We start from the raw sequence: 16,926 nt of genomic DNA on the forward strand, positions 1-16,926 counted from the left end.
TGACATTTATATCGCCTCAATACGATTTGTTGCAGAAGGAATACAGAATTCAGCGATCTCAAAAAAGACCGGGCATAGAATTCGATTTTCATATCAGCGAGTGACAAGGTCACCGTGACGAAGTCACCGGCGCCTATGGCGCTGACGAGGTCACGTCTAACGAATTATTAAACACCTTCGGGATTGATACACGGGGTTTCATTTTTCTTTTTATTTAAAAACAAGATGTTTTATAAGAATAATGAATATCGAAGACATCAATAATATATTAGCCGAGATTTCAAAATTAAAAAATCAAGGAATTGAATTATCTGATGGTCTCGACAGTGAAAAAATATTATCCGATTATGAGATTATTAACGAACAGTCGAAACGGGGGCGTTTTACCCTGGCCCGCGAGTATTTTTTCATAAAACGATTACAACATACGATCAATGAAAACTTGTACCACAATGACGCAAATGCATTCATTGGACTATTCACTGCCGTTGAAATAATACGAAAAAAACTCGGACGTGTTTATGAACGACGCCGGGAGATTTCTAGTAAGATCAAAAACATTAGAAGGATTATAGACGGAGCCTCCGATGACGCACTGGGCGGGAAATTAGAAATTGCTTCGCAATTGCAATAATGGTAGGTGAATCACTCACTACTCGGCTAGCCAGAGAGCGGCTAGCGGCGCTTAAAAAGTTCATACCGTTACGGGACAGGGTCCGAGAACAACTTCAAACGCGGCAGCAACTACAAACCGATTTTACTGTTGGAAGCGAACAACTCTTTGCCCCGGTAACTAAAGCGACCAAAGATGTTACGGCGGCAACTGTACCCGTCCTCGATGCGCTTGAAAAGATAGCGGCAGAGACAAAACAAACAAAAAGGTCTTTAGAAACACTCCCTGCGAAAATAGCGGCTGCTACAACACGGAGGCCACCACCACTCGCTATAACCGAACCACAAGAACCTTATGTTACAATGGCCGACGAGGAAGAACTAGGTGCTACTGCGAAAGAACCAGAAGAAGAAATACCGGAAGAAGAAATACCGGAAGAAGAAATACCGGAAGAAAAAGAGGGGAATATACCCCGTATTGTACTCAAGAAGAGCACAATAGATCAAATTAGAGGCTTCAGCAACAGGGAAGAATTAATTAATTTTGCTGCCAACAATTTTGCTAAGAGCATACGAGATAAGAAGCATATCAATAGCGGTTACGAGAAAAATATAAAGTCGTTAAAAGACTGGGCAAGAATAGTGTATTTAGCGAGTAAACATAAAGATGCATTACCACATCGTAGTAAATCCGATTACGACGCATTCCACAAGGAAGTTAAGAGTATAACACCAAAAAAAGGAAAAGGATACTCTGTTGGTAAAGAATCCTACGGCGTTACCTGTCCTGGTAGTGTTCTCAGTGATATATCACGGCTAGAGGTACTAATTGGAGGAAAACGAGCCGGAAATAACTCTCCGGAAATAATCAATGAGGCCGCTGATATTTGCAAGCGTTTATTTGCAGGCGGTATTATGGACATTAATGCATATCGAACGCTCATAGACGAACTCGTGGATGATTAATTGGAAAACCGGTGTTTTTATAATAAAGATGATCATACACTACAACCACAATAAACCAGTACTCGTCTACGTGGTAAACTCGCGATTGCCTGTTTACCGCGCGTACTATGGAGATGGTCTCGGTAGCACCATTGCGGGGTTATTTACAAGAATGGCTCCAAAAGTAGCGCCGTTAGCCAAACAATTAGGAATGAAGGCTATTGATGTTATTCGTGATAAGGGAATCAGCGCTATTGGAGACGTTGCCGGAAAGGCGCTTTCAGCCGCGCGGGACAAACTAATGTCGTTGGTGAGGAGAAAAAAGCAAAAACCACCGGTGATGCCATCAACGACAGTGATGCCTGCGAATGTCAGTAAAGTGATAAATAACGCCGTGGAAGAAAAACTAGCGTCGTTGGTAAACAATAATCAAGATGACATCGCAAACATAATAGCGGGAAGTGGTTTAAAACCACGACGATGATTTAGATGCATCAGCGTATTATTAAATAAAATGTTTAAACGAACAGCTGACCCGGCGTTTGATATGGACGCACCAGTGCACAAGGATGATTCTGTCCGTAATTATCAATTTTATTCCTATCATGCAGTACAACCCGACATACGATCGCGAATTGAACTTCAAGTCCATGATACCAGTAAATATTTTTTACCGTGTGAAGCGTTTATTGAAATCGAAGGAGAACTTGTAACAGAGGCCGATACTCCTGCTGTACCAGCACCGTATCCAGATGGTACCAAAGTTGGCTTAGTCAATAACGGCGTAATGGCGCTGTTTGAGAGCGCAAAATATCTCATTGACGGGCGAGAGATCGAGTCTATAGAACGCGATGTTGATGTTGCTACAACAATAATCGGGCTAGCAAGATATTCCGACGATTATACAAGATCAGCGGGTCCATCTATGATGTTTGCAAAGGATACTAGAAACACTGCCGGAAACTCGCAATTTGTGGTAAGACGACCAAGAAATAATGCTAATAACAATGATGCTGATGTTGAGAATATGATTATAAACAGCGATCCTAATTTTAACATCGGAGCTGCAACACGCATATCAATGTTAACAGGGGCGCGTAGATCTTTCTCATGCGCGATTCCACTGCATCATATATTTGGATTTTGTAGGAACGTGCGAAAAGTTATCTACGGAGCAAAGCATACCGTGGTGCTTGTGCGAAAAGGTGATGATAGAAATGCAATTTGGAGAATTCCAGCGGATCCTGCAAATCCAAATAATGACCCTGGTAAAGTCGTTTTAACTAAAATATTATTGTGGATGCCAGTAATGACTCCATCCATTACCACAGAGGCACAATTGCTATCCTTCATGGAGCAGGGAGGAAAATCATTACTAAGTTGGCTAACAACAACAACAGATACTAAGCAATCAAATATCAATGGTATATTCACATGGAACCTGGCATCACAACAAGGCATTTCGGCTCCGCGTCATATATTTGTTGCGTTGCAGGATATGACGAGAGTTGATAATCAATTATTCAGCCATATGATATTTGATCGATTAGGCGTTACTGACGTCTCGCTGAGAATAAACGGCCAGCAGGAACCATCCGAGGATATACAACTTAATTACGGTCAAAACCATGTCGCACGTGTGTACCATCGGTTGCTGTCATATATGAGTCGTGATCAAAACGTCGACACTGGTTTGCAAATATCACAATATGATTTCAAAGAACTATATCCGATCTATTACTTTTCGCTGGAACATCTTGATTTAACAAGACAGTCCGTCGTTGATATACACTTCCGAGCTAATGTAACTCGCGGCGTTATTGCTAATTATAGAGCTATTGCTGTCATCCTCAGCGATAAATCAATGCTGCTAGAAGGTGCTGGCGGACGAATGAGAATCGTTGATGCGCCAGTGGAAAACATGTAATTGAAAGCACAAAACGCGTTTACAATAAAATGTCGTATAGTGTTGTCAGTGTAGAGTTGACTGATGGTCAAGTCAAGAAATTACGATCAAAGTCGGCTAAACAATGCGGAACCACAATAACGCTGAAGCCATCACAGATGGCAGGTGGTAATCATAAGATATCGTTGACGACGCGTCAAATAAAACATTTCAATAATGCGATGAAGAACAGAAAGGGTGTTCAGGTAGATTTCTCGGCCGCAGCGATCAAAGACATGGAAAAGACCGGTGGGATATTTCCGCTGTTAGCTGCGATTCCAGCGTTGATTGCCGCGGCCGCACCAGCAGTGGCTAAGGCGGCGGCGTTGGGGGCCGTTGGTACCGCGGCGGGGATGGCATTGAAGAAGGCAACCGGGAAAGGCTACAAAAAAAAACGACCCGTGGCCGGAAAGGGTCTAAGACTACCGGGAACCCCGTATTCATGGTACTCGGGAAAGGGTCTAAGACTACCGGGAACCGTTTATTAACGCAGGAGTCAATGACTCCTGAGTCAATGACTCCCATGTCTAATTTTGATTTAATAGACGCCGCAAACGCGTTAGCGATAAAAAACTTCAGAGGTGTTTTTATGAGGGATCAATTACCGGCGGCACCAAGGAATATTGAAACAGGCATAATTAACCTCGATGGGTCCTCCGGAGCGGGAACTCATTGGGTTGCATACGCGATTGATCCGCGTGCGATCGTCTATTTTGATTCATACGGGTTAGCCCCGCCGAAAGAGTTTATGCGGTATATCCGGGCGTGTTCAGCCCCGGCGTGTTCAGCCCGGGTTTTTTATTCCACGCTGCCAACACAGCAGTTAAGTGACCCACCAATATGCGGCCGTGAGGTATTGAACGTACTCGCGGCGATTTCATCATCGCGAAAACCACCCCATGTGGTTGTAAACGAATACACTAGTGGGGTCGTAGAGGCCCGGCGGGTTAATTAGAAACATCGTTTTTTTCTACAATAACGATGATTGATATTTGGGGACGACCGGTTTCGGCGCTGAAAGAATCCACGGAAACGGCCGCCGCCGACATAAAAAAACTAATTGAGGATGAAATCGCTGATATGTTAAATTTAATCAGTGTTGACCCAGGCGAAATAGTTGTATTTCAAGACCGCCAGGGTAAATTGAAATCCGGTAATGTGTCACTGAATGATGTTTTAACACGACAGCGTGATGCCGCCGAGGACACTATCGCGTTATATACCGGCGACGGACGACTCAAACCGGGTGAACATATATCAGCGGTAACATTAGTCAAAGACGGTTTTATAAGGTTGGATAGATCGGTGACCGAACTTGACGCGCAGGTGAAAAAATCTGTCACCGAGGTGAAAAAATCTATCACCGATATACAACTCACTACCGCTAGTTTTTTCGGGACCCCGGCGGTAACCGAACCAAATCTTGCAGCAATAATGGGTGCTATTTTGGATTTTGCAACGCTGTCGGGCCAATTTGTCTCGTTACGGAAAAATGTTAACAGGATCGATGACAACTTTGATAAATTCTTTGGTAAAAAAAATACCAGACCGGATGAGATTACAACAACTATAAATGATATCACTGCGTATGGACAGGAAATAAAAACAATCAAACTTGATGTTGCAGAGAACAGAAATGGTGTAGACGTGCATGAACGGGAAATAGGAATAATCGGCGCTAATGTTGCAACGATCATAAATAATGTAGACTCGCATGGACGGAAAATAGAAACAATCAAAACTGATGTTACAACGATCATAAATAATATGAGCGCGCATACACAGGAAATAGGAACAATCAAAACTGATATTGAAGCGAACAAAAAGGGTGTGGACGCGCATACACAGGAAATAGGAACAATCAAAACTGATGTTGAAGCGAACAAAAAAAATGTAGACGCGTATTGGCGGGGAATAGGATTAATTAAAACTGATGTTGCAGCGAATAAAAAAGGTATAGACGTGCATACATATGAAATAGAAACAATCAAACTTGATGTTGCAGCGAACAAAAAAAGTATGACCGAGAATACACGGGAAATAGAAATAATCAAAACTAATGTTGCAGCGAACAAGAATAATATAGACGCGAGTTGGCGGGGAGTAGGAATAGTTATAACTGATGTTGAAGCGATTAAAGACAGACTACCGAGAATGGCAGAGCAACTCGAAAAAATAAAAACCCCTCATGAGAACATCATCAACACAGTATACACAATTCGGCATGGATCATTCGATTGGACTCTTACACAGAATACAGTAAATATCACCGCAACTGTTAAGGGCATTTATCGACTGACACTGGTTTCAATGATGCAGTTTAATATATTATCGTCGAGTTCATCCGGGTTTAACAATACAATATCAACAATTATAGACAAGGACGCAACTGAACCGTTTACAATTTATGCCGTTGATGGAAATTTAACCAGGGCAAACATTACATGGTATGTGGAATTTGTAGCGAATCTAAGTAATTAAAAACACTAACTCTTTTAAAATAAAAATGACCACCAAGGAAATTGAATCAGAGGTATCACCGACGTCACATCAATATCGATTCGATACCGCAAAAGAATTTTCCGCGAACTTGAAAACGCTTTCCGAACAATACCGTGCAAAAATAAAAAAATACCGCCGAAAAATAACCGCCATCGACGCGGTCGTGTACTCGGTATCGGGTATAGTAGCTGGCGCCGGTGTTATTTTATCCACGATGACCACGATAACCCCGATCGCTGTTCCAATCGCTGTCTCCGCAATGACAACAGTTGCTGGAGTTGCCAACGCAATCACTAGGAAGATATCATCGTGTTTTCAGAAAAAACTCAACGAGTATACAGTAAAACATCAAATAGTATCCGACGCATACTCGAAATTATCCGGGTTGATCTCGTTATCGATTGATAATTTGTTCGTATCCGATGTTGAATTCTCCACGATGGTCCAGTTGTATAGCTCCGCGATGTCAAAAATCGAGGATTTTCAACTGGAAGCCGGAACCACCTGGTTGTTAAAATTAGACACTAAAAACAACGAATAATAATAATGTCGCTGAACCCCGAAGGGTTTCAATTACTTCAGCGGATCGCGGAGAACACCACTCCGGTACAAACAAATATGATATCGATAACGTCAACGAAGCCAGAATTCAGTGTGAACTTCCCGTCGCCGGTTCCAGTGAAGGAAATAGCACTGGCAAAATTGCGAGTATATCACAGTTGGCCTAATATCCGAGCGGACGCATTTAACGGACAACAACCTAATAACTCGCTGGTTTTTGCACGGACAAATAAACCCGATGGAACCCCAAACTGGGAGGAGGTTACAATACCAACTGGGTCATACCAAATAGAACAAATCAATAAAGAATTTCAACGCAGGATAAAATCAATCACAGGAAAGGAATCAAAAATAGCTATTACGGTTCATGAACCGACGTTATCGTCGACGATTGAAATAAGCACACCGGGGTATATGGTTGATATTTATAACAGTTCAATAAGAACCATACTAGGATGGCCTGAGAATCCACCCGCTGACACCCCCCCATCAACTATCCTCAGACACGATAACGGAGATGGTGGTAGGCATATTGCTCCATACAACGTAAATATTGCATCAGTGATAGCGATCAATCTAGTGTGTGATGTTATCGAAGGGAGTTATCAGGTGGATACCAAGCAATCAAATCAAGCTCAACAGGGGTATATCCTTTATTCGTTTTCACCAACAGCCCCTCCGGGATTTTTGATCATTGAGAGTCCGATTAATCCGGTCTATATGCGATGCCATGATCGGTTTTTAACGAGAATTAATTTTAGACTTACCGATCAGTCAAATAACCTAATTGATCTGCAAGAGGAGGAGTTAGTGATCACTCTGTTTGTAAGATCATAGCAGCAGAGGGGGCAATGACATCGACGCGGTCGTCGATGTGCTTACCGGACGCTGACTACGCTGGGGATCGGCGCGCAGAAGGTATTAATTAAACCAAATGACGTCACCATCGTGTAGGATGGACCGACGTCGTTTTTTTTTTACCAGGCGCTGACGACACTAGATCGTTGAGTGCAGAAAGTAATAATTAAGCAAAATAACGATTGGACAAAATGTCCGATTCGCCCCCTCTGCTGCTCGTCAAACTTATCTAAAGATTAATGTACGACTTCCTATGCATAAACTCAACACAGTTATACTTCATAAAGCAAATTGATATATGAATGTAGCAAATTCATGCAAATATAAGTAAATAAATTCAGCAAAGCATTATATATGGCGTCAACAAATTGCATCGAATTGTCACAGCTACCTTTGCTTTCAACGTTCCTAGCTCTATCGCCCAATTTGTTTGTTTTCCCTCGACAACAGTCCTCTTGGGCAACAGTTTTACGAGAGAATTTCTCCCAAATTTCTCTCGGTGTCTTCATTATACTTTCTTTTCTCTTGCAGAAAAGCTTACACTGATTAACATTTTCGATGTAGCGATATTAAAACTAGAAAATTTAATGTGGGAAACACGTACCTTATTTAGCGTAACCAATCAGGATTAAGTATATTTGCCGCCTTTTCCACAGGCGCCAAATATGTGGTCAATTTGACTTTCTACGTTGCGACTACTGGTTAATGGAAAGTTTCAATTTGTGACAGTTTTACCATGAAAACAAAGTTTATCGAGTCCCTAATAGTCCGTCTGGCTGCTGTATAAACAAATGATTAATTAAGAATAGAATTCTCCCCTCCAAAAGACATTACTGATCATGACAGTATGGCGATTTAATACGCGCCTGTCCCCATAAATCTAATTAATTGTTCTCTGGTCTCAACTAATGTGTACTTCATAGATCGCCAGAAATTTGCCCCTTCACAGAAATGTATACCTTTAAAAAATTCCGCATCTTAATCCAAGTTTCCAATTTTGCAAGAAGTTGTCCCACAGGTACAAAATCGTATGTTACCCAGTGTGTCAACTTGCCCCTAGAACGGTGTTCTCAATAAATTTCCCGGCGTATAGTCTGTTTCTAAATTATTTAGTAATTTTACCTCATAAACCAGACGTTGTAAACACATTACATCCTATTCATCGTTGTTTCTCTTCCACATAATAGCTTTTTTTTAATGTTGAACTTTACTCATTGTTTTACAAGCTCAGTTTAGTTAGCTTAATATTTCTTGCCATTTATTGGCATTGTTACGTTGAATTTTATAAAACTAGCTATAAGCCTGACCTAATTACTCGACCGAAATGCTGACAGAAACAGTCCAAAGTAATGTTATTTCATTTTCTTAGCACGATTAAAAAAGATTACATCTTTTCAAAGCTGTGCGCCGAATAGGCCGACATATCGCGAGTCATGAAAACACGGGGGTGGTATCCCGTGTGTCTAAAATTAATATTATTTTGAACAGAATATTCTAGTGACAACTGCTTCTTTTCAAATGTTAAGCATTACAGTATTTTATTTTCGTCAATCGGTCGAATTCGGTATCCGTTTTACTTCAGTATTGAAGACGGAAACCTTACGTGCGCAGAAATGCCCGACAGCATTGTATAGACAATTTTTACTAAACTTTAGTCCGTTATATTCTTCCTCTACGTAGGTGCTTTGCTATTGGTTGGAATACTACTGCTCATCGTGATGTTACAAGACTTTCTGCCGGAAGCACATCCAAATCTTCCGGCTCTGGGTATGTTCTGCATAATTTTCATATGACATCTGTTCTTTCGTAATTCTGCATATGTGCGTTGTTACCCTAAGGAGTTATATTATTGTCATATTTTATTCATTATTTTTAACAATTATATATATATATATATATATATATATATATATATATATATATATATATATATATATATACGTGATTATTTATTATTTTTGACAACGATATTTATATTTTTAACAATGATTATCTATTATTTTTAACAATGATCACTGATTATTGTTGACAATAATTATTGATTGTTTTCAACAAAGATTATTTATATTTTTTAACACTGAAAATTGTTTTCTCTTACATGATTGTCATCAGGAAATTAGAAGTACGTTACACAAATCAAAACTGCGATCAAAAATTGAAGAAGTATGCAGTTAAATACTGAACGGTTCTTATGGCAGATGGTTTTACTTTTACATAATAATTAATACATTTTACATACTGATAAATACCCTTAACATACTGATAGGTACATCTTATTTACTGATAAATACCCTTTATATATACTGATAAACCTTTCTACTTTTTACAACTTTATCTTACAGTTTTTTTAAATGTTGGTGTTTAATTAAAAATAGAAAAAGGGTAGTTTGTATGTGCAAACTAAGGATGATCGCTTGTGAAATGTTTGGAATATTTAACTTTTGGGAAAAAATTATATATTGATGTAGCTAAGTATCCAGACATTTCGAAATCACTTAAACGTTTTAGGTTGGTGAGCACTTTCATTGTGCTTCTCAGGTTATTCTACAAACACTAAAAGGAAACACATAGGAGTGCATTGTACAAAAGTACCACATCACTAACTGACTGCATTGTACAAAAGTACCACATCACTGACTGACTGCATTGTACAAAAGTACCACATCACTGACTGACAGTACAATATCAATAACTGACTGCATTGTACAAAAGTACCATATCACTGACTGACTGCATTGTACAAAAGTACCATATCACTGACTGACTGCATTGTACAAAAGTAGCACTTCACTGACTGACTGCATTGTACAAAAGTACCATATCACTAACTGACTGCATTGTACAAAAGTAGCACTTCACTGACTGACTGCATTGTACAAAAGTACCATATCACTAACTGACTGCATTGTACAAAAGTACTATATCACTAACTGACTGCATTGTGCAAAAGTACTATATCACTGACTGACTGCATTGTACAAAAGTACCACATCACTGACTGACTGCATTGTACAAAAGTACCATATCACTGACTGCATTGTACAAAAGTACCGTAGCACTGACTGACTGCATTGTACAAAAGTACCATATCACTAACTGACTGCATTGTATAAAAGTACCATATCATTAACTGGCTGCATTGTACAAAAGTACCACATCACTGACTGACTGCATTGTACAAAAGTACCATATCACTAACTGACTGCATTGTACAAAAGTAGCACTTCACTGACTGACTGCATTGTACAAAAGTACCATATCACTAACTGACTGCATTGTGCAAAAGTACTATATCACTGACTGACTGCATTGTACAAAAGTACCACATCACTGACTGACTGCATTGTACAAAAGTACCATATCACTGACTGCATTGTACAAAAGTACCGTAGCACTGACTGACTGCATTGTACAAAAGTACCATATCACTAACTGACTGCATTGTATAAAAGTACCATATCATTAACTGGCTGCATTGTACAAAAGTACCACATCACTGACTGACTGCAATGTACAAAAGTACCACATCACTGGCTGCATTGTACAAAAGTACCATATCACTGACTGACTGCATTGTACAAAAGTACAATATCACTGGCTGACTGCATTGTACAAAAGTACCACATCACTGACTGCATTGTTTAAAAGTACCACATCACTGACTGACTGCATTGTACAAAAGTACTATATCACTAACTGAATGCATTGTATAAAAGTACCACTTCACTGACTGCATTGTATAAAAGTACCATATCACTGACTGACTGCATTGTACAAAAGTACCATTATCACTAACTGACTGCATAGTACAAAAGTACCATATCACTGACTGCATTGTACAAAAGTACTATATCACTGACTGCATTGTACAAAAGTACCATATCACTGACTGACTGCATTGTACAAAAGTGCCTTATCACTAACTGACTGCATTGTACAAAAGTACCATATCACTGACTGCATTGTACAAAAGTACCATATCACTAACTGACTGCATTGTACAAAAGTACCACATCACTGACTGACTGCATTGTACAAAAGTACCATATCACTAACTGACTGCATTGTACAAAAGTAGCACTTCACTGACTGACTGCATTGTACAAAAGTACCACATCACTGACTGACTGCATTGTACAAAAGTACCATATCACTAACTGACTGCATTGTACAAAAGTAGCACTTCACTGACTGACTGCATTGTACAAAAGTACCACATCACTGACTGACTGCATTGTAGAAAAGTATTATATCACTAGCTGAATGCATTGTACAAAAGTACCATATCACTGACTGCATTGTACAAAAGTACCATTATTACTTACTGACTGCATTGTACAAAAGTACCATATCACTGTCTGCATTGTACAAAAGTACCATATCACTGACTGACTGCATTGTACAAAAGTACCATATTACTAACTGACTGCATTGTATAAAAGTACCATATCATTAACTGGCTGCATTGTACAAAAGTAGCATATCACTGACTGACTGTGTTGTACAAAAGTACTATATCACTGACTGCATTGTACAAATGTACCATATCATTAACTGACTGCATTGTACAAAAGTACTATATCACTAACTGACTGCATTGTACAAAAGTACCATATCACTAACTGACTGCATTGTATAAATGTATCATATCATTAGCTGGCTGCTTTGTTCAAAAGTACCATATCACTGACTGACTGCATTGTACAAAAGTACCATATCACTAACTGCATTGTACAAAAGTACCATATGAACTGACTGCATTGTACAAAAGTACTATATCACTAACTGCATCGTATAAAAGTACCATATCACTGACTGCATTGTACAAAAGTACCATATCATTAACTGACTGCATTGTATAAAAGTACCATATCATTAGCTGGTTGCATTGTACAAAAGTACTATATCACTGACTGCATTGTACAAAAGTACTATATCACTAACTGACTGCATTGTATTAAAGTACCATATCATTAGCTGGCTGCATTGTATTAAAGTACCATATCATTAGCTGGCTGCATTGTACAAAAGTACTATATATATAACTGACTGCATTTTACGAAAGTACCGTATCGCTAACTGACTGCATTGTACAAAAAGTACTATACCAATAACTGATCATAAAATAGTTACTTAATGAGCATTTGCAAAGATTCATCACTTCTGCATATGTCGAAGAGCAAAGGCTGTTATTATCAAAAAGACAATGAAAAGTAGATTTTGATGAGTGACTGTTTTTTGTTTTACAGTTATTGAGATAGCACAGGTTTTTGCAAATAGGAAGTGTGTGCTGATGATTTACGGCAGGTCGTAAGTGACCAATAGAGTTTCAAAGGATTTATACCCTTTCCTTACTCTTTATAAAAAAATTTCAATGAAATGTTATTTTGAGTTTTAAAAATAGCTCACGAGTGCTTTTGTTGTTGTGGTGGTGGTGGTGGGTTTATTTTCTCGTAAATAAAGGAAAGACAGATGTCGAGACCACTTAGTTTTGCGTCAGATCTCTTCCAGAACTCAGAGCTAAGAAACACTTGGGTAACGAGTAACTGTATCGAAGAGGTCATTCTTTACTGGTTACGTTGTTTTGAGTTGCGCTTAAGCGTGGATTTTAGTGAAGCGGACTAAATTTAAATACTTTCAATTAAATTTAAATGGATTGTGTATTGATAGATGCAAAATACATCTACCAATGTGATACACGTAGTTTCTAAGAGAGGCTGCTCAATGCAAATCATCCTTTTATCTTTAAATGGATTTTTGATAATATGTCTCAAACGAAGATTTTATTTTTTCTATTTAGAAAAAGCATTAAAGATACAACGATCTGCTGTGCAAATTCTCTCTCTCTCTCTCCATATGTTGAGCTTTGCTTTTTGATTTGTACCATATAGCAAATATTCTAATGTGTCGTTAAAATACTACGACTACTACTATTCTGTCTGTCTGTCTCTGTGCCTATCTCTTATATATATATATATATATATATATATATATATATATATATATATATATATATATATATATATATATATATATATATATATATATATAATTTTAATTATTACGTGTCGTCACGATATTCGGTGTTTCATATTGTATACCAGTTGAGGGAAGGACGATATTAATGAATAACGAAAACCTCTCTCCCAATTGGTTTGTGAAGAAAATATTTTAAATTGAAATTGAACCAATATTATAAATTCTATTCTAGCTCTTTATTACTGCCTCTGCATGCTGTGGATTAGTTTATCCATAATTTCAACGATCTGGGTCATCAACGTACACGAAAGGGGACCAAGAAGAAAAAAAGTTCCTGAGATTATTCGACTAGTGAGTATGACCAGAGGTATAAATGTAATTACTGCCAGCATTTGATGTATTCCTTATGGCTTGGTCGGAAGAGCGGCGGTATACTTGTTTTCATCTATACACCTCTATAGCTCATCAACGATCTTTAGACAGGTGTTTATAAACATGTTTATCTTTTAGGGCTGGCCAATCTCTGAAACTGGGAATGTCAGAAATCGAACGCATATCGAATTAACAAAGATTGGCTTTTATTTGGGGCATTTTTCACAAGGTCTATTACCATTAACAATAATAATTAGGCTACACAAAGACATACGCACGCAGGCATTTGTTGCACGAGATATTTGCAAATGAATGATTGGCCATAAGAATAATATCTGCTTTGCCTGTTACGATTGGTGCAGTCATATATATCTGTGGAGGGTTCCTTGAAGAGCTATAGTATGTTTGCCTTGTGCATTACAGGAACTTTGGGTTGGTGTTTTAAGGCAAAGCAAAATACGAAGGTTATTCAGTGCCGAGTCAATTGAAGTTAAATGTTTTGCCATGAATACATAGCAGTAGCTGATCTGGGCGGATCCGATGGTAGGATTCTATCCCGCTACCTTCCGGTCAGGAGTTTAATACGATAACTACTGAACGACCGCTACTCCTACAATACAGAAGCTTCATACATATATGTAACATTATCTTTGGATTCGATAGATTTTGTACCACAAAGATGTGCAGAAATGGTGGTGTTGCAATACGATAAGCGTTTTGTCAAGTTCTGGTCTTTTTCTCTAATATTTTAATTGCAGGCTGAAAGTGTTGTGCTACAATCTACTCGAAAGTGCCTTTAAAGATTATTTGAAATCTACAACCACTTTTATCTTGTATTCGAGATAGGAATATTACTGAGAGATCAGATTTTGATGACTTTCCGGGCGGCTATCGCAATTTTCTTTTGCAGGTGGTTTTGTTATCGCTAGGAGCATGTCTTTCCATATGGTTGTTGTTTTTGTTTAGGGTTTAACGCCATGCTTCATCACAGGATAGGCTATACATGGCGGCCAGTATAAATGGTGGAGGAGGAACCCGGGAAAAACCCGGAAAGAACCACCGACCCACTAGAAGCTACTGGCATGCTTTCTTACATACCCACATTGGCATAATCCGAGACTCGAACCCACGCAGACAGAGGTGAGATTGCAATGATCCGTAACAATGAGCGCTTTAGACCACTCGGGAAACCTCTTTTTGCATGTGGTCTAGAAATGTTGTGATTCACTGCATGTACTTATTCGTTAGAAGTTTATACTACGGTGATTTCGTAATATATGGTACAGTACAGTATCTATAATTTAATTCACATAAATACTGAGACTTAGGGTGACCAATGACTTTTACACACAGTGCTTCACTTGTTCAGTTGTCTTTGTAGATAAGAGGTCGTACCGAACAGGTACGTCACTATTGACCTGTTGCTGCCTCGTACTATTTGAGTGCATTTACCGTATTAATATCTGGAAGAAAAAACTCACCACATCAAAATGTTCACGTATACCAATCACCATTTCATTGGATTTGAACAGTGTTGCGCCACACATTCATATGTTGTTTCTTAGTTGATCCTTCCAGTAAGTTGATTATAATGTTACACCACAAAAAAAATAATTGTTTTTTTTCTTCTCATTAATAGCAGATTAGTGGTAATTTATACCGATTTAATCCCCTCGGTCTCTTTTTTTTCATTCCTCATGACAGATATTTTTGAAGACACTCAAGAAAATGGTTTGCCTGGGCGATACAATATATTATCCTCTAGAAGAATCGGAAACCATTTCACTGAGGGGTCTTGATAAGCCGGTCATAAATACTGACACCGCATCCAAAAGCAGTGACCAGACAAACAAATACAGCAGCAAACTGGAACGAGATGTGGAAGAGATTTTACGTTACTTGCACAGCTTGGTGGTTAGGAGCACAGCTGACGAGGCAAGAAATGAAATATTTAGTGAATGGAATCAAGTTGCTCTGGTGATCGACAGATTGTTATGTTTTTTCTTCTTTGTTACATTCCTGGTTTGTAGTTTTGTGTTATTGGCATAATAATCCATGAAAATTGTGTTATTGGCATAATAATCCATGAAAATTGAGGCCGATGCATGATATTTGCATGGAACTATTCATGTGTATATATCAATACAACATGGGACGTATAAATTCCGTCCTGCTACTACGAAAGTTCAAGCATTTTTATTTTAATTAATTGAACCAGTAGAATATATATATATATATATATATATATATATATATATATATATATATATATATATATATATATATATATACAAGATTAGTAGTTCAAAACTTTAATGACAAAATGCAAAGCTCTCTGTCTGTATATAACAGATGTGTGTAAATTATTTGCCATCCTCTTTTACGGAATCCAGACAATGCTTGTAGAAAAAATTAAAACCGGAAATGGAATCTTGATAATGTTCTCAGTTAATCTTTTTCTTTAATTGTTGTTATTTTATCACTGAAAGATCATAGTTTATTGTAGTCTAGCATTTCTTGAAAATGAGGAAATCCCACCTGTTCTCATTTTCTTTAATAGAGTATTTCTTACTGCAGTTCAAATTGCCTTTGTCAGATGTTCATTAAATATCTTTATTATGACGCATACAAATTGTCTGCGTGTGTGTCTATATATATATATATATATATATATATATATATATATATATATATATATATATATATATATATATATACACGACAACATGAACAACAAAAACAATTTTGAATTTTATGCAATAGGTCTGTACATACGTGTTCATTTACAGCAAAATATTTCTCTGGAGGTCAAGTTTTTCATAATCTTTTGTCCTTTTAGAGCAAACGCTTTCTACAGTCTTTACAATTACACATTGCTTAACTCGTATTTCTTTCTACAAGAAATATGTACGCCAAAATCATGGATGACACACAGCGTTAGGTGACTGTCTCCACGCATAATCTTAACCAGGGTCGGTGCAATGATATTTGCGCCCTCGGCAAACCTTCCACCTTGCGCCACCCCCACCCCCAGCATCTCTTATTAACTTTTCATTAGTATTAATACACGTTCGGTTTGATCATTTATTAATTTCATTTATTTAGTCTACATATTTAATGATAATAAATGAATAACATTGCTTCGTTAGAAC

At 38.1% G+C, this 16,926-nt stretch overlaps 1 protein-coding gene across 1 annotated transcript in view; it reads left to right on the forward strand.

Moving 5' to 3' along the window:
• The window catches only part of LOC149786659 (acetylcholine receptor subunit beta-like 2), a 39,101-nt gene extending 22,888 nt beyond the window's left edge, over positions 1-16,213 (forward strand). The window contains exons 5-7 of the mRNA XM_089977183.1: positions 9,104-9,190; positions 13,635-13,753; positions 15,479-16,213. Of these exons, the coding sequence (XP_089833309.1) occupies positions 9,104-9,190; positions 13,635-13,753; positions 15,479-15,823 (551 nt within the window). The 3' untranslated portion in view covers positions 15,824-16,213. The remainder of the gene's footprint in view (positions 1-9,103; positions 9,191-13,634; positions 13,754-15,478) is intronic.
• The last annotated feature ends 713 nt before the right edge of the window (positions 16,214-16,926 follow it).

This window comes from Sinohyriopsis cumingii, chromosome 12 (genome assembly GCF_028554795.1).
Source record: "Sinohyriopsis cumingii isolate HCF-2022 chromosome 12, ASM2855479v2, whole genome shotgun sequence".
Classification (NCBI taxonomy): Eukaryota; Metazoa; Mollusca; class Bivalvia; order Unionida; family Unionidae; genus Sinohyriopsis; species Sinohyriopsis cumingii.